Source organism: Acanthopagrus latus, chromosome 1, assembly GCF_904848185.1.
Source record: "Acanthopagrus latus isolate v.2019 chromosome 1, fAcaLat1.1, whole genome shotgun sequence".
NCBI classification, from domain to species: domain Eukaryota; kingdom Metazoa; phylum Chordata; class Actinopteri; order Spariformes; family Sparidae; genus Acanthopagrus; species Acanthopagrus latus.
This window is the reverse complement of record NC_051039.1, coordinates 23,329,606-23,353,223: the sequence shown is the minus strand read 5'-3', so window position 1 is coordinate 23,353,223 and position 23,618 is coordinate 23,329,606. Positions and strand designations below refer to the sequence as shown.

The 23,618-nt window shown below is 42.9% G+C and overlaps 2 protein-coding genes across 3 annotated transcripts; one reads left to right on the top strand and one right to left on the bottom strand.

The window, feature by feature from the left end:
- The first annotated feature begins 678 nt into the window (after nucleotides 1-678).
- On the top strand, nucleotides 679-14,524 carry tmc6b (transmembrane channel-like 6b). 2 transcript variants are annotated; one of them, XM_037108220.1, is made up of 21 exons: nucleotides 679-819; nucleotides 4,677-4,859; nucleotides 5,660-5,790; nucleotides 5,996-6,148; nucleotides 7,656-7,820; nucleotides 7,900-8,008; nucleotides 8,088-8,172; nucleotides 9,421-9,678; nucleotides 10,266-10,480; nucleotides 10,612-10,756; nucleotides 10,916-11,071; nucleotides 11,434-11,612; nucleotides 11,723-11,813; nucleotides 11,940-12,037; nucleotides 12,174-12,269; nucleotides 12,357-12,432; nucleotides 12,744-12,877; nucleotides 13,072-13,248; nucleotides 13,412-13,490; nucleotides 13,586-13,672; nucleotides 13,768-14,524. In XM_037108220.1, exons 2-21 carry the CDS (start codon nucleotides 4,804-4,806, stop codon nucleotides 13,780-13,782), a joined length of 2,505 nt encoding a protein of 834 aa, XP_036964115.1. In that variant the 5' UTR covers nucleotides 679-819; nucleotides 4,677-4,803; the 3' UTR covers nucleotides 13,783-14,524. The 2 variants fall into 2 exon arrangements, with proteins under 2 accessions (XP_036964115.1, XP_036964123.1); XM_037108228.1 differs by lacking the exon at nucleotides 679-819 and adding an exon at nucleotides 1,901-1,974.
- notum1b (notum, palmitoleoyl-protein carboxylesterase b) lies at nucleotides 14,201-23,329 on the bottom strand. The gene is made up of 11 exons (XM_037108235.1): nucleotides 22,482-23,329; nucleotides 20,844-20,896; nucleotides 20,621-20,716; nucleotides 19,892-19,952; nucleotides 17,898-17,956; nucleotides 16,553-16,655; nucleotides 16,264-16,455; nucleotides 16,070-16,167; nucleotides 15,835-15,982; nucleotides 15,700-15,747; nucleotides 14,201-15,555 (listed from the first exon to the last, which is right to left on the bottom strand). The coding sequence occupies exons 1-11, from the start codon at nucleotides 22,844-22,846 to the stop codon at nucleotides 15,213-15,215; spliced, it is 1,566 nt and encodes a 521-aa protein (XP_036964130.1). The 5' UTR covers nucleotides 22,847-23,329; the 3' UTR covers nucleotides 14,201-15,212.
- Between the last annotated feature and the right edge of the window lie 289 nt (nucleotides 23,330-23,618).

The following is a 23,618-nucleotide window of genomic DNA, read 5'->3' as shown; positions in this document are numbered from 1 at the left end:
AATATTGCAATTATTCTAGTTTGGCTTAATTCTCCAAAACTATATAGGGCCCCTGTAAAGCACACCTTTGATGGCCTCTTACTTGACTGGAGGAAGACGAATGAACTGATATAGATGAGGCAGGTTGTTTTGACATCCTCTGGCTAGTCAGTAGTTTTTAGAGAGAGAGACTAGGTGTGGTAAGGTATGTAGCCTACAGGTGGGTCAAGAGGAAGGGCCAGGGGACTTTGTTTCTGTACAGTAGCCTGCTTCACACAGGTAGCTAGCTACTGTACTGTTTGTATTGCCTTTTTAGTCTTCACCATTTATCTTCATCAGATGTGTTGTCTATTTTCAGATTGCTTCGTTTGTTTTGTTTTTTCAACTTCCTGTGTAGACTCACCACACCATTTTGACGTCATGTAACCTTTCATGTACCAAAGAACTGAAACACTGACCATCGCAACACACTGTCTGTATACTTTTCCATTGTGTGAGTAGAAAATCACTGGTGGAGGGATTTCACGCCTGAATAGGACTGAACCAACAGCGTCAACTCTGCGGGGTTCAAATTTACGTTGCCTCGTTATCAGTACAGAGCCGTACCTGTGAATGTATGTCCAGATTATGGATGTTTTAGAAAGAGAGAGAGATATTAAAGCAATAGACAGGAGCTTCCCATGGCACTGCCCTCGGTTTGACAGTTTAGTGTAGACAAAGTACAAACCGAAACCCCCTCTGAGAGAATGGTTTCTCCCCCGCTGTCCGGGTGCTCGTGTATACTATTTTGACTGACACAGACAAGCGCCCGCTCGACGGCTTTGTGAAGGCACAGAACTGGTGAGTGGACTTTTTTTTTTTTTTTGGCAGTCTTTATCCAGGTTTTAAGCTGTTCTTTCGGTTCGTGTAGCTACTTCTCGGTTTGTTGAACCGCAGGTGTGTTTTTACTTCTAAAGTAAAACTTCATAAAACTCAGTGACAGGTTGCCCAGCTCGCAGCCTGCCAGCCGCTGGTCGTCTCTCCTCATAGCTCACTTGTTAAAGCTAATCGACAACAGACAACACGGGAGAGGTCAGTGTTTTAAATGGACGAAATCACTTTACCTTCACAATAAGTCGCCCAGAGATGTGAGCTTGTTCAGAAGTAAAGCCGGAGTAATTGCTCACTATTCACTATTTCGGCGGAATGAGCTTTTGTCCCATATTGTGCAACAGCAGGCTGGTTGGTTTGTTGTAGTAACTACAACTTTTCGTGTGCTCCCCCCATGTCAGAAACCTAGAGTATAAACTCGCATACGTAGATGGAAAGATTTGTCTCCAGTTTCTGTCACGCAGCCGAAGTAAGACTATAATTTTGTGTCCTTCTCTCTGAATGAAGGCGGAGATGCCTGCAGTATTATGGGCCCCAGAGTGCAATAACACTGTAATTGTGTGTATGCACATGCATGCCTGACTGTGTTAGTTCACCAGAGCCGTGTGAACTGCATTACGATGTCTTTTTTTAACCAGCCTGTTACTGTTGTCTGCTTTTCTGGTGTTGTCTTTTTTAAGTATCTGCCATGCTCCAGATACAATTAACAAATTGACTTCCTTTTAAACCCTTCAAAAAGTGCAATTCGGCTTCTTTAATTGTCTCCATAATGTAACTCCCCCCTACCTGAAATGCCTTACTCATAACATGAGGTTATTAGAATACAAATATCTCTGCTGCCTTGTTTACTGTAGCTTTATGCCTCCTGGCTCCCCCCATTGTTTTTTTTTTCACAGGAACCGATTGCCATGCAGTTGTTGAAAGCTGTCAGAGCGGTCAGACTCCTTTGCACCCCTCCCTTCCCTTTACCCCTATGCCCTTCCCTCATATCTGCTGATAACTGCACTCTGGTTTCTGTTTTATAAATGTCTAACCATGTATATAATTTCAGGCAGTGATTCCATTTGTGGACAGGGATGCCTGCCACACATTTTGGAGATGCTGCTCTTCTGTACAGCTGGCACTGTTAGTGTACTTTTTGTCCTGTTTCATGTCATAATTGTCTTATTTCCCGTTTTTAAGGAACACTATTCTTCCCATCTTAAGATCACATAAAGCCAATCTGTATTCTGTCAAGCCTCTCTTTGTTTTCCCAGCATATTTTATTTGGCAGTGGCGCAGCTCAACCCTGACCCCCTGTCAGGCTGTGTTAAGCATTTGTCCCTCCCCCACAATATCTTGCTCTGGCTGTCCAGTCTCAGAGGACAGCTTCGATATTTGTTATTACGTATACACACATTAAAAGAAGACACAGCAAGTCACTATAGGGCTAAACACATGATGTTAGACAATGACCAGCCAACCCCAGCATTGCAACAGTGCGTAAAGACTTTGTGTTAGCTGTTTGCCCTGCAGAAGTAAGAAACTGGCATCAACAAAAACAAATATATGGAAATAGGAAACTCTTACGAAAGTGTAACATGATCCTGGAAAGTGCAGCTAATGAGAAAAGTATGTTTAAGAGAGAAAAAAGCAGATGTGTGCAGTAGATTACAGCTACAGGGCCTGAAAAGAATTAACTCAACAAAAGGATCAAGTTTGATGGTGGTGGAAGGACATTTCTGAGCCGTTCGGTCATTTAGGCAACGTGTTGGCTGATTTCCAGAGCTGCACCCTACTTCATGTATGCAGCTGACATCATATTCACCCAAGACCAGAATCAGAAGACCTCCACCCAGAGCAAAAGTCCTGGTCTCTGCTGTGACTAAAATACTCAAATGTTAATGTGTGTGTCACTCACCCACTACACATTACAGAGGGCACTTATATCAGACACAGCAATCAGCGATTGCATATGTGATGAGGTGGATGCATTTTCTGCAAGCTCTTTGCAGTGAGTGGCACAGAGTATAGTATTGACGTAGGAGGCTTTTACTGGGAACTGAACATCCCAGCTTGGTTAAGCAGTAGTTTAGTTTAAAGGGGAATTGGGTAAGGGGACTTACCCTGAATGAGTCAACCCCTTGTTTACCTCTAAGATCAGTGTGAGGTTTAAAGGTTTGTTGAGTTGTGAGCTTTTCCTAGTTTAGACTGTGTTATCAAGTATTAGCTGTTCATATAGATGTAAACAGTTGAGATACCCCTTTGTACTACAGAGTAATAAACCCTCAGAAAACCCTCAACTGTCAGAAGTTTTCAAGAGCACAAAATCCTAAGAGGCGCATCACTGTTTAAGTACTACTGTTTCTGCAGTGGGTGCGTGTAAACAGGAAGTGCATGTGACGTTTAATGTAACGTAAGCTATTCTCATCGGGGAACTTTCTACATACAGAGATGACTGTGTTGTGTAGTTGATGCTTCTGAGAAAACCTGCGACCCGACATTTTATCACAGTGTATGCAATTTTATTTTCTGGATAATCATTTGATAATTTAATTGATGATAAGATATTTAAAGATAAATCGCTGTGTTTTGGTAAACTAACAGTTGAAAAAATATTTTGAATTCAAATGCAGAAATTCTCTCCACTCCACCATAAAATATCTATTATGTATGTGTGTAGTGTGGCACAGTATGGTAAAAGAAAATCATACAACAGAACAAGAGCGGCAGGATTTTGTTTCGTGTGTAGTGTAAAGGGACTCCAGCTTGCATTTTATTTTGGAACTCTGTGTTGTAAAATGAACCTTGAAATCTAGTTAAATTTATGTCCATACAAAGTCCTGCTCATTGATTTGCTTCATTGCCCACAATGGCCTCATAAACCAAACAAAGCCACAACAGTATAAACAGTAAGGCAAAACGTGCCTATTGTATCCACAACTGCGCAATGCCTCTTAACAGTGAAGTATGTGGAGAAATCATAAATCAGATCAGCTGTTTTTTTTACAGCTCACCATTAAGTGCAATCATGAAGTAACATTCATAGATTGTGTTTTATTTATCCACAGTCTGGTCTGCGTCATCAGGGTTAAATCAAATCTAATGAATCGCTGGATTCAGTTTTCTTAAAATCGCAAACTCTTCTCTAACTTCATTTTATGACTTTTGTGGTCATGATTTGAAACAACAGGACATGTCCTCTCTGGTGCTTTGTTGAAAGTTTATATGCGGATGCTGCACTTAACTGAGGGCAGATTTTTGGACAGAAGTGGGTGCCTTTACAAACACTCTCACAAACACACACAGGAACCAACGTGCTTCCTCGAAACCTCCCATATGACGCTGTGACTGACTGTAAACACTGACAATGCATCTTTCTGTTTCTCCGGCCATGAATATTCATTTTGCTGGTGACACTGTGCCTTCTGACTCACTCTGACCACAGTCCTGATCACAAGCAGTGTCACAATGGAGCTCTCATAAGTCCGGACATAATGACGTAATTCTTTATGAGAACCATTGTCCTCTCAAAGTGCAAATATGGAAGTTGTTTTTTAAAGATGACTGAGGTAGTGACCCCATTTACACTTTTATTCTTATCAGATACAGATTGTTAATGCAAAGTTTTAATGAGACCCGACACATGAAATACCATAATCGGTTATTACGTTCAGGTTTCAAGGTTTGTTTCCTCACTGTGCAGTCAAATGTGTGCACAGGACAAGCACCAACTTGACATGGCTGTTCAAATTCCAAGACAGTGTCCCTGCATTTTTTCCTTCCCCTCTCTCTCTCCCTCTCTTCCCATCGCCCCGCCTCACCCACGTTTTCCCCTCCTCTCTCAGGTAGAGAACTAAACACCATGATGGGAGTGGAGAGCAGGTCTGAGCAAGTGATGGTGTGAAACCCTCCGCGATTGGTCAACAACGGAGGTGACAGCCGGTTAGATTTAGTAGCTGGAGGAGAAGAAGAATGGCTCGAAACGTTAACTTTGACCTGAGCCACCCTCTCATGGAAGCTGGACTGGAGTGAGTGTTTCAGTAGTCATTTCTTTCTCCTTGATTTCTTTCTTCTTCTTCTTTCGTTTTCTGCTTGCTGTTTCAAGCTTTCAGCTCACCAAGCGCTGCTTTACATGAAGGCCACGAGGAAGGGTTGGGAAATAAGTAACCGAGATAACAGGATTAGAAGTACTCTTTGATGTCTCGGTCGACATTAAACAGGAAGGCAGATCATAATGCACAGTGTCCCAGTGTTTCACATATGTTTTTAATGTCATATGACCAACTACTAAGCTACACTTCATTGTCCTCACATAAAATTACTCATGTTTGTTTGATTAAAAAGCATATTTGAATATGTGCGTGTCTATATACAGTCTCTATGATAGTGTTTTGATTTAAAAACAGAACAAGCCTAATTGACCTCTGTGTGGCCCTCTTCTTGTGCTATCAATGTAAAAGTACTCAGTCAAAGGGAACTGGAGTGGCTGTATTTTCTTGTGATTTTTTTTTGTTGTTTTAAAAACAACAGTCAGTCCAATTGGCTTTGCCCTGTTCATCGAGATAGGGCAGGATAAGGGTCACACAGAAGGTAATTTGGGCTGCCCTGCTCACAAGTGAATGTAAATGACACCATAGACTCTGCCTGGGTTATTTTGTTGCAGTTTCCCCCCATGAGAGTACTGGTGCCTGAGTCAGAAGGTCATCAGGGTTTATCTGCAGCTCTCTGAGCACTCTTGGGGGATCTAACTTTTCTAAACTTTCTGAGCCTGTATTGCACTCTTTCCTGTCTTTGTGTCCATCTTCATGTCCACATGTCTCTCTGTCAGGAGTCCTGTGGATGAGGAAGGTGTTCATGACTCGTTCAACCAGCTGATAGCAGAGCAGAGTCAGAATGGAGGACCGACTGAAGCCTTCGAGCTGCAGCAGCTGCAGAGAGATCTGGACGAGGAGGGTCGAGGTACTCTGCATTTGAAAGTGCATAGATCTGGGAATCTATTTATATTGTGATATAGGACATTTTCTGGCTTTAGAAGCTACAAAAAATTAAACACTACACCTTTTGAACTCTTAACAGTTTTTTGGTTATCATGTCCATGCAACCAACAAATCTTTCTTTCCCAGCTGTAGCAATATTTTTCATGTGTTTCCTCTTAATTTCACAGATGGTATAGCTTACCTGTCCAGCCCTGGAGGCCGGCAGAGGCAAAGGGACATGGAATGGGAAGATGACGAAAGACAGACAGACTCCCTCATAGCTGAACGTTGGTCCTCGGCTACCTTGAAGGTCCTGTCCTCCATGCCCAGTCGCACCATTGGTGAGTCCTGCTGAAGGCCGGTGTAAATACTGATGCAGGGATGATGATACATATAGAGACATCATTATAAAATGGCTTCCATGGCAGTCACCCTCTCATGGAGCTAATTCAGTGGACACTCTTTGGCTGAAGAGCATGAATAAGAGCTATAAGCAGGACTACTGCACACTGAATCATGTCATGTCATTGTCCGTAACCGCTTATCCCTTTCCATGTGGTCGCGGGGTGTTGCTGCTGGAGCAATCCCATCTCTCCTTGTCTCAGGGCAAGGGCAGGGTACTCCCTGGACAAGTCGCCAGCTCATCGCAGGGCCCTCACTGATGAGCAATGTGGGGTTCAGTATCTTGCTCAAAGACACTTCGACATGCAGCTCAGCCTTGCCCTGAGCCGGGATTTGAACTAGCGACCTTTCGATCATTAGTCGACCTGCTCTACCCGCTGAACTACAGCCGCCCGGTGCAAAAGATGATATTGATTTTTTTTTTGTGCTGTAGCATTTCATGTTAGGGACATGCTGAGCTCATAAGTGAAAAGGATTTTTGTGCATGGTTTAACTGTAGATGTTTTGAAATCATTTTGTCCCTTTGTGGTAATGGGAGTACCCCCAGGTTTCTTGCATTACAGGCGATGAAGTGCGAAGGTATCACAACTGAGAAAAATTAAATATCAGTGACTTTTCTTAAATATTTCTTCTAGCTAGTCTCTTGACTCAGCAGCAGTAATACATACTATTGTTATAGCCTATAGCTCAGAGTGTGCTGTAGGCCTGAACAGTCCTCTGGGGGTTATGGAAACTTTACCACCCGTTGTGGTTTGTTGATACTCATTCAAAGCCAAGTGGCAGATGTGCAGTTAGTGTGAACAGTGCTGCTTATCATAGTTCCTGAAACCTTTTTTGTTGTTAAGTTTCACAACATATAAAACATTGTATGAGCATCAATAGTTATGCTTATTGAAAGCGCCTTGATTGTAGCAAACTTATCAAGTCTTGGTCCAGTGGAGCATGAGAACCTCACTTGGCTGTAGTGTTGCCACGCTGCCTATGTTGATTTCCACTATAAAAGATAAAACGGATGTCTCTGCTGAGCACAGTTTCATGGGGAAGCAGTTTGTCTTTCATCTTCCTGTCAACGTCTGTGGCTGGTCAGGTGTTTTAGCTTGTTGATTGCTTGACAGCTGTTGCCTGGTTTCTTTTTCTGTGCTTCATAATGTATCTGAGGAAACACGAAGTGGGAGATAACGGTTTATCCTTTGGTACTTCCCTAACCCTAACAGCCACATGAGGTCCAATAAAGCTACGCATTTGTTAGTCATGAGATGAGTATTTCATTCAAATCTAAGGAAAGATTTGAGATTCATAGCTTCATCACCAATTCATACATATATTCATACACTGATGTCTGGCCGCCGCCTGTCGTTCCCTTTGGGTGCAACAAGAGAGAGAACTCACTGTCAGCGTAAATGCTGATGAACTCATCTCTGAACAGTCTGCTCCTCTCTCTGTCAGGTCGCAGCCGGGGAGCCATCATCTCTCAGTACTACAACAGGACCATGCAGCTTCGAAGGCGCAGGCAGAGCAGACCCGCAATTCGAGACTTCTCTCGCTCTGCAAGGCCGAGCATACGAGGCTACGGGATGGAGGCTGACACTACAGATGCACAGGAAGCAGAGAGTGAGGAAAATGGAGTTCACCGATAAGACAGTAGAATAAAAACATACCTGTTTTTACATGTCTATAACGTGCGTTACAGGGAACAAGAGGGAACGGTTGGTGAACAACCTGCAAAACCTGTCAGTGAGCGACAGAGTCAGGATGCTCAGAGGGATGCCTCTCAGTGTGGCTGAGAAGAGTGAACTGAGGTAGATGTTATCCCTGTTCTCAGTATTCCCATTTAGATAAAGTATGTACTGGTCTGAACATCTCTCTCTCTCTTTACAGGAGGTTAGCACTACAAAAGCAGAGTCACAGACTGTCCAGCAGTAAGATACCTTGTTGCAGTCGGCTCAAATATTACATCATCATTGTAAGTCTCTTACACCACCAGAAGCATCTTTTTGTCTCCTACTTCCTGTGTTTCACCCTCCACATGAGTGCCTTTGCTTCTGACAGGGCTTCTAGATACTGTACTGTTTGTGTTTTTAGTCCCCCCTTTGTAAATATGGCAGACAGTATAAACTCAAGGGCAGACACTGCAGGTGAATAGGATTTTAACAAATAGATATCATCATGAAATTCCCCCAGTTGATTATTTACATCTAGACAATTATTTCTGGTTTTATCAGGCATTTTCTCTTATTTTATGTTTAGGTAAGCAATTGAGGTCTTAAAGGTGAGGTCTTTCTAACGTGCTAGGTTGCATACATTTCCAGGACAGAAATACTGTCAATAGATACTTAAAAAAACAAAAAATATTTTCACTATGTTTATAGGAATGAAATGTTATACAAGCAGACTATGAATTACATAAACCAACCCCTCAGTAAAAACCTTCAGAGTAACGACGTGGAACACAACTGGGAAGGTTTGGTGAATGTTCATAAGTGGTACAGAAGTGGAGATTTCTGGCACTGTTGAACAAGTTCTGTTTAAATGTACAATTAAGGTTGTCTAATTAAATCTACCTTTGTACGCGGGTAACTCAGGAACAGTTTTGGTTTGTGTTCTCAATCTCATATTATTGATCCTTTTAAACAATTAATGGCTCACAGAAACACATAAAAAGACACATTCTTCTCTAACTAGGTGTCAGTCGGTAGTACAAAAAGTAGTTGTAGTATAGGAAGTGGGTAACTCAGGAACAGTTTCGGTTTGTGTTCTCAGTCTCATATGAAATCATCTCATCATCTGTCTAGACATTATTGCCTCATGAAGTTTCCTGTTTTAGGACACTGTTGATTAAATGTAAACTGACTGTATGCTCTGAGTTATTAAAGACTTGGATTATTATTGATCCTTTTAAATGATTAATGGCTAACTGAAACACACATAAAAAGACACATTCTTCTCTAACTAGGTGTTAGTGGGTTGTACAGGAAGTAGATGTTGTCATCAAGTCAGTGTAAGCTCAGTTACCCAAGCATTAACAGCTCTGGGGGTGTGAGTCACATGTTTAAGAATAGATGACAAACATGTGTACTTTGCCTGGAGCCTTGTGAGTCTTTCTGAGCAGAACATGTTTCTGTGTCACCATTTGTTTTTTCATAAACAATAATACATGAAAATGAGTTAGTGTAGATTTTAAGATTGCATTGAATTTTCCCCACACCCCCAGGCTGTCAGACAGAGCTGGTACAGCTGGCTGTCCTTCCTGCACTCCCTCCAGCTGTGGCAAGTGGCGCTCAAGAGAGTGAGCGGGCGTTTCGGCACAGGAGTCCTCTCATACTTCCTGTTCCTTAAGACCCTGCTCTTCTTCAACCTCTTCCTGTTCGTGGTGACGGGTGCCTTCCTTGTGCTGCCTCAGGCAGTGCACCCTCCAGTGTTGTCTACGGCTAGACCCGCCTTCACTGGACTGGAGTTCCTCACCGGAGCGGTAAGCTGTTTGCTGTGTCCTATGAGTGCAACACCTTTCACACACTATGGGCCCTTAGACTCACCAAATCCTTCATCTTTAAAGAGCTGGAATTAGAGTCTGCCTCCACTAATAAATTGACTTAGTTGTTGTTCCTTTGCTTTGATATTCAACTTGACTGCACTTAGTGTTTTGATGTTTCAAACTTGTACATTCAAGACTTTGTGAAATCACAACAAGCTTTGAAACCAATTATGGTCCAATGTGCAACACACAAGTGCACACACACTGAGAATGTACTTTTCAGTTGAGCATGAGACATTTTGTGTCCACCGGTTTAACTTTAACTAAAAAAGATTACGTATTCACAAACACAAGATTTTTTTATTGAGAGAGAAAGAGTAGATTTATTTTTAAAAAATAACTGTTAACCAATTAATAGTTTCAAAACAGTCTTAGTGAAGTATTTCATATTTAAACACATGTTGAGGTAATCTTTAAGTCTCAAAACAGGTCAGCAGAGTAAATAATAACATTGTCTCTGTAGGTTTAAACCTGATATAATAATGATATATAGATGACTCTCTCTTGATTTCCTTTTGTGTCAGGGTTATTTCTCAGACACGGTGATGTACTATGGACACTACTCTAACTACACACTGCGCAAGGGCTGCAGGGATGATGTTGGAGGGCAGAATTTGTCTGTGTCCAATGGAACCAGCCTGGACTGTGTGTCAAAACACCACTCTTACAACATGCCTCTTGCATACTTTGTCACCATTGGAGTGGCTTTCTTCGTCACGTGTATCATCCTTGTATACAGGTACAGTAGTGTTTTTTGAATATACAACAAAAAGGAATGTCTAAACATAATCTATATAGAATGTAATGATGGTTTTAAATGTAATGTTATCTGATAATCTGAACATCTGAAACATGATAATTTTCCAACAGCATGTCAAAGTCGTTTGGTCAGAGCTTCCGAATTGACAAGTCCCACAGTATCTTGGCAGTTAAGGTCTTCTGCTCCTGGGACTTTAAGGTCATTAAGAGAACCTCTGTCAGACTCATGTCTGAGAATATCTGCATCCAGCTTAAAGTATGTATTAACATACACACAAACACACACTTGACTTTTTAAAAACGCATCCCCCCTCTTTTTGTTCCCTTTTCTGTTACATGATTTGCAGGCATTAATGTGATGATTTAATAATTGTATTCCTCTTTTCTCTCACTCTGGTTCCTCCACTCTCTCTAGGAGCTGCTAGCAGAAGTGAATCATAAAAACATCATGAACACTGTGTGCCAGAAGCTCTCCAGGCTGATGGTTCATGGCCTGGCCTGGGCTATCTGCATAGGCAGCAATACTGCCTGTGTGTATGCTATTTACTGGTTCTCTGATCACATGCATAAGGTGAGGCGAGGTCGTTTCAAGGTCCAAAATTTAACATTTACGATGGCTCAAAAGTTTTATAGGCAGATACTTCAACTTCAGGCTGTCTTTGTAGGAGAAACTATTATTACATACAGTGTGTCCTTCCTATTTCAAACACACCACTTATCAGCTACATGGTTGCTTTGTTCAAAACAGTAACATCGTCATCTCTGTTTCTACTGTGAAGTGAGCATCCACATTAATGGCAGGACCGAGGGTTTCACAGCAGAACACTGCATAAAAATGAGATGATCAGTGTTATTCACTTTACGTGTTATTATTTTAATGTTTTAGCTTTTAAAGAGCATTTTGTCTGATTCTCATTGTCTCTCTCCCAACAGAATCTCCAGTTAACTTCTCGCAGTACTACTAAGGACCCTTTGCTGTACGAGGCAAGTCTGCTGGCTCCCCCTGTGGTCGTGTCGCTCATCAACCTGCTGCTGCCTGGCCTCTTCAACCTTGCAGCCTGGATGGAGGACTACGAGTCACCTTCTGTACGCACATACGTTGCCATCGGCAGGTACGAGTACTGGATGTTAGAGGTTTACAGATGCCAGAGTTTGAGAACGTGTCAAAGAGATGGTTTGAAGGTTTGGTTGGTCACGTGTTGTTTGCTGTCTGCATTTCTAGAAACTTGATGTTGAAAGTGAGCATCCTTGGAGTCCTGTGCTACCACTGGTTGGGTCGGGTGGCTGCTGACCCTAAAATCATTGGACTGGAGGTGAATTAAGTGATGTGACTTAATTTTTACTTTTAATACTACCACAGCTGGGTTGAGGAATAGCAATAATGTATTTGAGTTTATGTTGTTAAATATATTAAATGGCTTAGTCTGCTGTGTCTCCAGTGCTGGGAGAGTTTTGTCGGCCAGGAGCTTTATCGTTTCCTACTGATGGACTTCATCTTCACTCTACTGGACACCTTGTTTGGAGAGCTTCTTTGGAGGTTGGTCATCCTTAAAATCCCTCTCTTTCTTTGACTCTTATAGTTTTACAAGTACCTGTTGTACCACACTAAATTCTTTTATTTGTCCTGTTCTTTCTTTATTAAACCATCTTGTTTTTCCTCCTGTTGTCTGCAGGTTGTTCTCTGAGAGGGTGCTGAAGAGAAGGAGGATGCCAGAGTTTGATATCGCCAGGAACGTCCTTGAACTCATCTACGGACAGACGTTGGCCTGGTAAAAAAAAACTACCTGTTCAGATGTATACACAGTTAATGTGTCAAAGTGTTTCTGGGTAATGACTTGGAATATAATGTTTTTCAGGTTGGGTGTTCTCTTCACTCCTCTCCTGCCTGCAGTGCAGATTCTCAAACTCTTGCTCCTGTTCTACATTAAGAAGGTAACTAAATGGAACTCAGTCATATTGAAATGCTAAAAAGAAGATGACATTTTTTTAAAGTTTTAATTTTTAGGTCATTTTATCCTTTAATTTCCTCAGTTCTGTTTTACTATTGCTTTACTACATGGTTGAAATGAAACTCTACAATGGAACAATGGAACAAATGTCAAAGCTCTGATGTCTTGAGCATGAAAGGAACAGTAGCTTGACAACAAACCCTCATTGGACTCATGTTACCCTCAGATCTCTGTCTCATAGCTGTGATGGAAGCTGTGACCTTTGACCCGGCCTGTGTTATTTTCTCCCCACAGAGCAGCGTGATGATGAACTGTCAGGCCCCCAGGAGGCCATACAGAGTCAGCCAGATGACCACCATCTTCATCACTCTCCTCTGCTTCCCCTCCTTCCTCGGTGCCTCGGTGTGTGTCACATACACCATGTGGAGGTATGCACACAAAAATACTAATTTTCCTACTGAAGTTTGGCAAACAAATTATCTTAACTTTAAACCAGTATGCATTTATACTGTATAATAGATAATAATACGTGTAACATACCAAATAGTTTACTCATAAGTTTTTTAATAATGTGAGTCCTGTGTGAGCAGTTTGATACATACAGACTTTCTTCTGTCTTCAGCATAACGCCCTCCACGTCGTGCGGTCCCTTCCGCGAGCTCAAAACGATGTTCCAGGCGGGAAAGCGCTGGGTGGAAGAACTGGAAAGAGACAATCCCAACCTGTCCCCACTGGCCTGGGCTCACTCCTATCTGGTGGAGCACCCGTTCTTCCTGTTTGTGGGAGCAGGCATCTTCCTGTGAGTACACACACACATCAACACAGCTGCAGCTGGATGGTCCTGTGTGGCAGATCAGAGTCAATGTGTGCTTTGTCTGTCATGAAGCAAGTAGTAGAACACCATTATACTGCATCATTATTGAAATCAGTGTTGGTTTTATTGATCTGATTCTTTCCATCAGGATCGTCATTTACTTCCACAGTCAGGTGGTGGACGGTCAAAGGAAGATCATCAACTTACTACAGGAGCAGATAGAAAACGTAAGACATCACCTACATACAGACAGCTCTGTTTAACTGTAAGGATTAAGATAAAGCAGGATAAACTTGAAAAATGTTTTCATTTCTCTGCTCAGGAGGGAGAAGATAAGAAGTTTTTGATAACTCGCCTCCAGTCGATCCATGAGCAAAAACGAACCCCCGCTCGAAGACTTACTAGTCAGGTCGGTCTTTTTTGCTGCTCTGGTGCTTGAAATGCTATTTTTCTGTATATGTTGACCTCCTCTTACCGGCTATGTGTTTGCTGTTTTCTCTCTAGGACTCCAGCTGTTGAGACCTCCAGTAGACAAGCTTCCTCAATTCTGTGAGGTCTGGAGAAATGTTAAATCAGCGTGGAAATAACTGGAATAATAGCCAGGGAAGGAGACCTGTATATAAGTCCAAATTCACATGTATCATGCATTTGGTAGATTCACTAAGGATTTTTATTTGCAGGAGAGGTTTGTAAAAAGAAACAATGTGGATATATCAGGTGAAACTAAGCTGTGTGCTTTATACAGTGCTGTTTATGGATGAAATGCCTGAACTGCTCAGGAAGTTAAATGTTATAGACGGACAAACAGAAATCTCGAGGCTGATGTTATCAGTTCACACAGATTTCAGTCATCTCTCATAGAGGCACTTTTCATATCAACTGTGAAGAAATAATTTTTTATACTTATTCATGCTGCAAAAAAAATATGTAGTCTCCATTTGTTTTAAATGCTTTTAATTTTATCAGTTTGTACTGTATGTTGTAGATACATTTTGGATGTGGGTGCAATTATGATGATAGAGAAAATTACTTTTTGTTAATCCATTTTTTTTTTGGTGACAACTACCACTCATACTTTTCTAATTAAATTATGTTTTATCATGTCAGCCTGTATTTTTATTTATTTCTGCTTAAGTCAGGTGTGGTCACAAGACAAATGTATGTTACAAACAGCCTGATAAAAAATACATATCTCATTCCTACTGTTATCATACATGTATTCATTTTCTACACAAACATGCAAATAAAAAAGTAAAATATGTGTCTGACTATAAGATGTATAAAAGGTAATTTCAGTAGAAAAATAAATATACAGGAACTTTAAAGTAGCCTGAAGAACAAAGTAATAATCTTAATCTTTGTACCTTTTTTATTATTATTAGTAAATATTACCCATTAAATTATTATTTTCCAAAAATGAGAAAAAGCAGCATATTTGGTGGAGGGTAGAAACAGCAGCACCATAGATGGATTTCTGATTGTAATAGTTGAGAGTTGACAGAAGAGAGCACCAAATCCCCACTAAAGAGACTGGGAGGTGGTTTCATTCCAGTGCTTTCCCATCAAAACTATCTCGGACGACCACCGTCATGGTCTCACCTGAACATACGTAATGTATGGTACATATTTACTGTATATACACACACTGTACCCACCGTTTGTTGTATTTGTGTACACCCCACAATGATAGTATATCTACAGTAGACAGTATATGTGAAAACAAGGAGCATGTGATCACGTATGTTTTGTTTTTAAACAGCTCAAACGTTCTGGTTTGATTGTATTTGACTAAACAATGTCTTTAAAACTCATCAGGCACTTGCACAGTGTTTGAGTCGTTCAGTTTGTCGGAGGCTGAGTCTTGTTTATAGTTGTTAGAAGACAATGTTTTCTCATTCGAGGTCATGTTCTGTCGTCCTCCGCTGACACCACACTAATATAGCTGCACCTTAGTTCCCGTTATTGAGCATGCCCAGTAGCGTACTGGGGTCCATCCCCTGCTGCTGGGCCATCTTCTGCACGTCAAAGCCCAGGTGCTTCAGGAACTGGATCACACTCATCTCCTGTCCCGTCAGCTGGTCTCGAATGGTCGGGCAGGAGGGATTGCAGTGAGGCCACGGGCAGCTGTCGATCAAATGGAGAGGACAACCCCTCGCGGGTGGGGCCTTGTGCTTTTGGTGGTGGTTGATGCTGCGGCTACCGTTGATGTGGTTGTTGACCTGGAGGCTGCGGTCCCAGCAGTGGATGGCTCTGGGCAGGGAGGTGCCTTTCACCTGGATGTCCATCCAGTAGCTGCAGGGACGGGAAGACACACAGTGATGGAGGAGAGGACACAATTTTTTTGACAAGAACTTTGTATAGGTGTGTACGCTCTTTGTGCACTTTGTGCACTGTTTTACATGAAGGTTCTTGTATTAAACCACTGGATTTACTTACGTTCTAGTGATGAGTTCATGTGACAGACAGGCCGGAGCAAACATCGCCCTGCCATTCAAAACACACCATCACTCAGTTAATAATTTCACTTTACAGGATCTAGTGGTTTTTTTTGTGAGCGTGTGTCAGTCTTACGGTACGTCACGTAGCGTGCTCCTCAGCTCCTGTCCCAGGTTCTGTATGTACCTCCACTGACCCTCGTGGACGGGCTGTCCAGTCAGATGGATGTTGTCGACTGTCAGCTGGGCCTCGTCAAACAGCCACTGCACCACAAACACCGGGCCTGGAGAGAAGAGATGATGAGCTGCAGGTTAGACTTCAAATGACACACACACACACACAGCCTGTCTTGGACTGTTCTGTCACTTACTTTTTAAGGTGGGGTAGACTTTATATCCAAAGAAACAGTTCCACTCCTCTCCCACATGAGCTTGTCTGCAGCTCTCTGGCACCAAGCTGCCCCAGTACCTGCACACAGCAAATTATTGTCGTTTTACTTAATCTCTATTTTTTAATCCCTCATCAGTCCATCTGTCTGTCCATTCAGCTCTGCTCTGGTCCTACCTGATGCCTCTCTTTATGGCCTCAGTGGGGGCACAGCTAATGGTATCCAGACAGTCTGTGAATTTGAACTGTTTGTTGTCAAGGAACCACCCGGAGTCAGCCAGACCCCTGACCTGCACCCCTAGGTGGCCCTGCGACTCCAGCTGCTCTGCGACATGATCCACGTTCAGGAGGACGCCTGTACCGCCCGCACTGGTGACAGGGAGAGTGGTGTCAGAAGGTGCGACGGAGCTATTCTCATTAATGAAATACACACGCAAACACACGTTCATATAGATGCTGGACTGACCTGCTCCCTGCCAGAAGCAGGACCTTGGCGTTGTCCAGACCTTTTGTCAGTAGCTCGTTCACCACCTCCTTAATGATCAGAGAGCCCATGAACGCATAATCACCTGAGGACGAAAAAGTTTTATATTTTTGATACTGAGTCATGAGACAGACTTTTCAAATTAGTTCTCATATGAATTCAAATGCACAGTATCTTGTATCATGGGAGTTGCTGTCTTCCTTGTTAGATGACCACCATTGACGAAAAGTTACAACAACCAGCTGTAAGAGCAATTTATAACTTCCTATTTTGTTAATTTTTTTGGTTACGATTTGATTTTCTGGAGTACAGTTAGGAAGAGGAAGAAATACTTTATCAGTCCCTTTACAGAGAAAAGAGGGGTTCAGTGCCTTGCTAAAGAGCACCCTGACAGTGCTCAGCAGGTGAACAGACAACCCTCCTGTCTCCAATCTGCTTCCCACATCTTACTATGAACACTTTTTTGGAAAGGAGAGGGACTATTTTGCTCTTTGGGTGTAAGGCTTGAAGAGTGTGCAGACTGAGCTACTGCCATCTCAAAGATATATTTGTACTTTTGCAGTAAGTATATTTCAGTGTAATGTTTAGGAATACTGTTGGATATTTAATATGACGTGCTCCTATAGGCTGGTGTGATCTCTGTGAATCTTTGTCATCATCCTGTGCATCTTGGTTAGCCCACCTGTGTTACAACTAAACAGGAAGTGGAATTTAATTGTGAAGTGTTCAGTGTTTGCTAGAGGAAATAAGTCAAGATAACGATGAAAATAAAATAGGAAAGCAAAAAAGCGACTACATGACACATGAAGAAGACAGAACTAGGTCTTGGCTGTCTGATAAAATGGTATCAAGATTTATCTTATAATGATTCATTAAAGCCAAAAACTGTGTCTATTGCCAGTTAATGGTGTGTGCTCAAAAAAACAACATCTACACTGCACCTGGAGGATTATATTATAGTTAACCTGACAATTAGTTTGCTACTTTTGTGTTTCCATCTGCAGCATTTTAACAAGAATGTCTAAAGCGTTCTAGGGATTTTTCATGAAAGGGGTGAAATCATGTGGGTTGCACAGCACCTCTGCAGGTGTGTTATGTTATTGAAATTCTTGCAACAGTCTAAAAGGAACACGATATCATGATTTCAGTGAGCCAGACAAGTGAAAAAGTTACAGCTAAAGTTCAGAAATGTGAGCATGACTTCCTAGATCATAAAATCTCTGTATCTGTAGCCTCTTATCTGTCACTCAGACGCTCATCATCCCTACCTTTAAATAGCTTGTAAATCAATACTCACAAGCTCACAAACAGATTTATTGTGACTTACTGTTCTCTGTCTTCGGAGTGGCTCCGCTCCACACATCACTGGAGCAGTACGGGATGAACCTGCAGGAGAGTCACATTTAACATCAGAGCAGCTTTTATTTGACGTGGTTCACTGACAGCTGACAGGTTGTAGCTGCACAAATGAAAGCCACACTGGCTGTGTGATGGTAGACTGAACACAGTACAAGGGTGCAAAAACTGAGCTCTGTCAGTGAGCGCTTTGTTATCAAACAGTGACAAGCAGCTGGTGGAGCAGAACAGGAGGAGACTGAGAGTGTTGTCGGGCACTGGTGATCATTTTCTGTATGAAATGAAGAAAAGCATGAAAAAAGGCAAATACATTAACAGCAGAGGTAGCAAAAGTTGTTGTATATTTTATATTTATTTATGTAACTGAAAGTAGAACTACCAAGATGGAAATTGTAATATAGATCATTAAAGTTAAATTCCAGCATGATACAATAATTTAACTTGTAGAGGAAATCATTTAGGACCAAAAGTGAAGGAGGCGCTCATTGTATATAGGGAATAATCCTTTTTAGAGTGCTAAAGTGTTAGAAGTATAAAGTATTTTAAAGGATAAGGTATCCCAAAAAGGAAAATGCAGTCATTATCTTCTCACCCCCATGCCAATAGAAAGTCCACAAACAGTTCTGGAGCTTCTCCTACACAGCTGATGTAGATGGGCACTTGTATTTAAACAACAGCTACAAAAAACCCCAATTGAGAGGAAAAAAACAACAAAATGTTTCCTAGCAGTTTGTCTGAACTCTAGATTACGGTAACCCAAGTCTCCAGTAACCCCCCAGATCCAATAGCATAACATCATGGTGATAGGCCCCCCACCCCCGCCCTAAACACAAGCGCACGAGCGCACGTACGTACGTACGCACAACCACTCGAAAGAACTGCTAATGCAGGGGTGGACTGGCCATCGGGAGTACCAGGATTTTTCCCGGTGGGCCAATAGTGGGCCGATGGATGGCCGTTTTTTTTATTTTATTTTTATTTATTTGTTTATTTATTTTTTCTGCTGCGCCTTGCTTTGGTAACTATGATAACTCTCCTGGCCCGGGGAGAAAGACATGCATCAGCTCGGCCCACAGTGCCTGACGTCAGGTCATCGAGACTCATCATGACTGACAGGCATCAAAGTGATTGGTCAAGTTATCATTTCCTCCTCCTATACCAGCCACTCAGCATTACCATACCGACCTGCCCCCAGCTATTTCATTCACAAAAATAGGGGCCTGTGGCAATTCTGGACAGCTGTTTTTTTTTTTTTTAAATTCCTTCTTCATGGGCCCCTGACAGCATCTGGGCCCTGGTGCAGCTGCACCGGTTGTAGCGCCGATACTTACACCACTGCTCAGATCCCAAATTGATTTAAAAAGATATTTACTCCCTTTACAACCAAAATCATCACTGTGGCTGCTGAAAGTTAAAAGCTGTGAGTGCACAACCTCGATCACCCTCAAAGGTAGTAAATAACAAGATTTAAAATACAGAGAGTGAGCTGTTTGGAGCCATTTTATGTTTTTGTATGGTTGTTTTTTTACATTTCAAAACAAGTCCCCATCTACTTCAATTGTTTGGGAGAATGCTGTTTTACTGCGAAGCTCCAGAAATGTTTTGTGGGCTTCACCCGACTGTCCATCAACATGGGGGTGAGTAGATAATGATGATTCAATTTTGGGGTGTACTTATCCTTTAACATTTGTAGATGGCTCAGGTGTAGCTGAGGGACTAACAGTAGTTTTAACACCCTTTAAATGAATCAAACTGCAGATATTATATAAAACATCTTTTTAATCTTTTATCATATTTTCACTAATTGGAAAAAGTCAAATGAAGCACCAGCATGTCAATGAAATCACATTTTTTTCTCGTCAAATAATTTGAGTTACGGTGCAGTTTAGAATACAAGAAAAAGGAGAATAGTAAAACACATGAGTGTATCAATATATAAAGACAGGGAAATACATAAGCTCTTACACCATGTTGGCGTTCCACCAGTGAGGGTTTTCCTCGGGTTGAGGAGACATGATTCCTGTTCCTGTGGAACAGAGAAAGTGAGCTCATTCATTAATTTACTCTCTGGATAAACGTCCTCATGGTAGTGTCAAAAAGCTTCAGCAAAAGTAAAAGGTATCCAAAACGCCGGACGTATCGCTGTGTGTTTTGATGTATGCTGAGATGTGTTCCCTGCGGTCAGTAAGTCATTTACTTTCCCTGCTTTGGTCAGCAATTACATGCAGCCATTGAAGAGCTCTGTGGCTGCTGAACTGGCCACCAGTGTAAAGTGTACTCAGAGAGGGTGGTGAAGAGAGGGAGCCGTAAACAAACAAGGAGTCCCCTGATGGCTGAGGGGAAAGAGCCGGAGTTTGACTTTTAAAGATGAATGCAAACTCAGCTAAAGAGGAAACACAAACACGACTCTATGAAGCTGGTTCATTCAGGGGAGGGTGTTTTTTCTTTCCCTCTGAGAAAAGCGAAAGCTCTGTTGAGCTGTGCAGAGATTTTGCAGACACTGCACAAACAAGTGTATTTATGTGTGTGTGTGTGTGTGTGTGTGTGTGTGTGTGTGTGTGTGTGTGTGTGTGTGTGTGTGTGTGTGTGTGCGTGTGTGTGTTAGTGTGTGTGTGTGTGTGTGTGTGTATATGTCATAGTGTGTATTGATCATGCTGACTGCACACAATGCAGGAAACATTTGTGTCTTGTTACCTGTTCTGGTTTGTGGCCACTTGGTGGAGCTCATCAGTCTCCTCATCGTCTCGTACCTGCTGTCACAGGTCTGTCTGTTGAAACAGTACCATCCACCTGAACAGAGCGCGCGCGCGCACACACACACACACACACACACACACACACACACACACACACACACACTTGTCACTCATGTTTCATAGAGTTGTGTTTCACCTACATCTGTGTGGTTCATCCTCACCTTCTAAGAACAGTAGCCACCTCTTGCTGCCTTTTGATTCCTTGATGTAGTACCTGTGTGAGAACACCAGAACAAATCACTGAGTGTTTCATGCATAGGCACACACACACACACACACACACACACACACACACACACACACACACAAGCTCCAGGAGGGATGCTACCTTTGATCCTGACATGAGAGATTTGGCTCTGATCGCACCTCTAAAAATCTCTGCAGGAGTGTGTTTAGAGGCAGAGGTCTATTAGTTATTTGAAAAAATGAACAGAGGAAATGCATCATGCCGTTGGCATCACACAAACAGACACACACATAGAGGCTTAACAGCATGGGTGGCATATAAAAAAATCCTGTGTATTCACAGTCACAGTATTTTAATTTATTTCATTGGCGACCTAATCCTCCTCCCTCACAGTCTCCTGTTAGCTGCACTGCCACACCTCAGAAAGGGAGTAATGTGATAGTATCCATGCAAGATGCACTTGTAATCCTTTTAGTCCATGAGATCAAAGAACTGAGAGTTATTCCACATAGTTAGATTACATTTTAAGATCACACTGAATCCTTTCATCTTAACAGAAAAATGGCCTTGACGATTGGCACAACACTTGGTACTCTAGTTAATAGAAATCCCCTATCCATCCTCTAATTTCCATTGGCTTTTGTGGTTGTATTTATCTTGGCATGTTTTTCCTGAGAGTGGAATCTTGCAGAACTGTGCAGGAGGTACATGAGTCACACGTGTTGTACAGTAGCTGTTTGGAGTGAGCATCCCGTAAATCATTACAGCACAAATCAGTCAAATGTGCTTATGGGTCTTCTGAGATGAGTTTGCTTTAGTGTGTGTGTGTGTGTGTGTGTGTGTGTGTGTGTGTGTGTGTGTGTGTGTGTGTGTGTGTGTGTGTGTGTGTGTGTCTGTTATACTCTTTAACCAGGACTATCCAAGTCCATCTGATGGATTTAAATGTAAGTCAGGAGGGATATCACACAAGTTTCTTCTATTTCTGCCATAGTCAAACAAAACAGACACCTGTCATGGCTAAAACTTTTATAAAAACTGCAAATACCCCATATCAGTTAGGGACATTGAGATGTGGATGCATATATGCATGTGCATGGATATGCAATAGAAGTCGAATGAAATGTGTCGCATTATCTTTGGGGAAACTCACAAAACACAAAATATAAACTCAGTCATGTGAGAGACTAACAGTCCAATGAAAAACAAAAATACACCTCACTAATTTGGAGTAGTGTATTAGACCCATGAACTTTGCTCACTCTTATTTAAATAATCCAATAAATACACTTGGCCCCTCTCTCGGGGGCGCGCGTGCTGTGTGCCTCTCTCACGCGCTTGCTCAACGGCAGCGCGCGCTCCTTTCTCTCTGATCTGGTCCTTTGATCCATTTTGGTCACATCCGGAGTGAAAGGACACTGAAGGGCAGAGAGCTAACTCACAGCCAGAGTGTTAATCAGCCTTTACGCAAATTGGATGTTTAGTTGAGCGGAGCGCAGCTCACCCTGTGCGCCTCCGTGGCTTTAACCAACACATTTCTACCTACAAAAGGACCACAGGTCTTTCAGGTGAAATCTTGTGAGTTACTGAAAAAGTTATGAGGCACTACACTCACCCTGCAGGTGACCCGTCATTGCAAGTCACAGATACGTTCTTCAAAAAGTGCAACTTCATGTCTTGATCCAGCTTCTGCGCAGAGCATGGGTACAGAGACTGCGCCAAGTTCTTTATCTGTACCATGAAGCTGTCCATGTTTCCCTCCACGGCTGTAAAGTCTAACGGGAAGCTCTCTGCTCCGTCCACACGCTCCCGGCTCGCAGGAGGCTGCGGCTGCTGCTGCTGAATCCGCCGACTTTGCGCCCGACCCCCGGTCGCTCTCCTCGCATCCACCGGTGCGCTCATGTGGATGAAGCACAGCAGCAAGCAGGAGCGCACCGCGGACAGACCGGCCGAGCCTCTCAACACACCACGGCACTGCATGTCTACTTGTTACTGGAAAACCTGTCTGAAGTGTATGTGAGTTGTGTGGGTGAAGCACAGCATGTCCTAGGAGTCGTCAGAAAAGCGAGAAGTTCTTTGGGAACGCGCGGTGACCTCTGGGGAGCTCGTGAAAGGTGCGCAGGATGATGGACGCAGGCTGCGGCTCTCCATGGTGCCTTCAAGGATGTGGAGCTGGTGGAAACGATTCAACTCAAATGCACGTGCAGTCCCGCGCACGTCATTTCGGTCCTGAAATCGTGAGCAACCGGTAGAAGCGTCATTACGCGCGCGTAAGTCCCCGAATTCGGCGCAGTTTGGTCTCTGTGGACCTGTTGGCTCTTGGTCTCAGGTCCTCATGAGCTGCGGACGAGGAGGAATTTTATTTGAAGTCCCCCCCCCCGGCCCCCGCTGCCCCTCCCGCCCCCTTCCTGCCCCCTTGCCCTGCGTGCTTCTCACTCTCGCGGGCCAATCGTTATTACCGTTGGCTGATGCTCCTCGCGGGGCGTCTGTCTCACACCAAGAGCGCGCGCATGCCTGGCACGCCCCTAAAGTCGGTCCGCTCGTATGGTCGGTCCCTTTGAAGTCGTGTCATCATATGACCGCGCCGCCTTTGAAGTGCCTCTGATTGAATGTGGTGTGTGAGCGGAGCAGCAGGCAGGCTGCGGAGGGTGACACCAAGAGGAGCAAGCTCTGCGGCTCCGCATATTGCTGTTGTTTGTGGCCGGGGGGGAGAGGTAAAATAGTAGATAACACGAGAGATAAGGTCACCGGA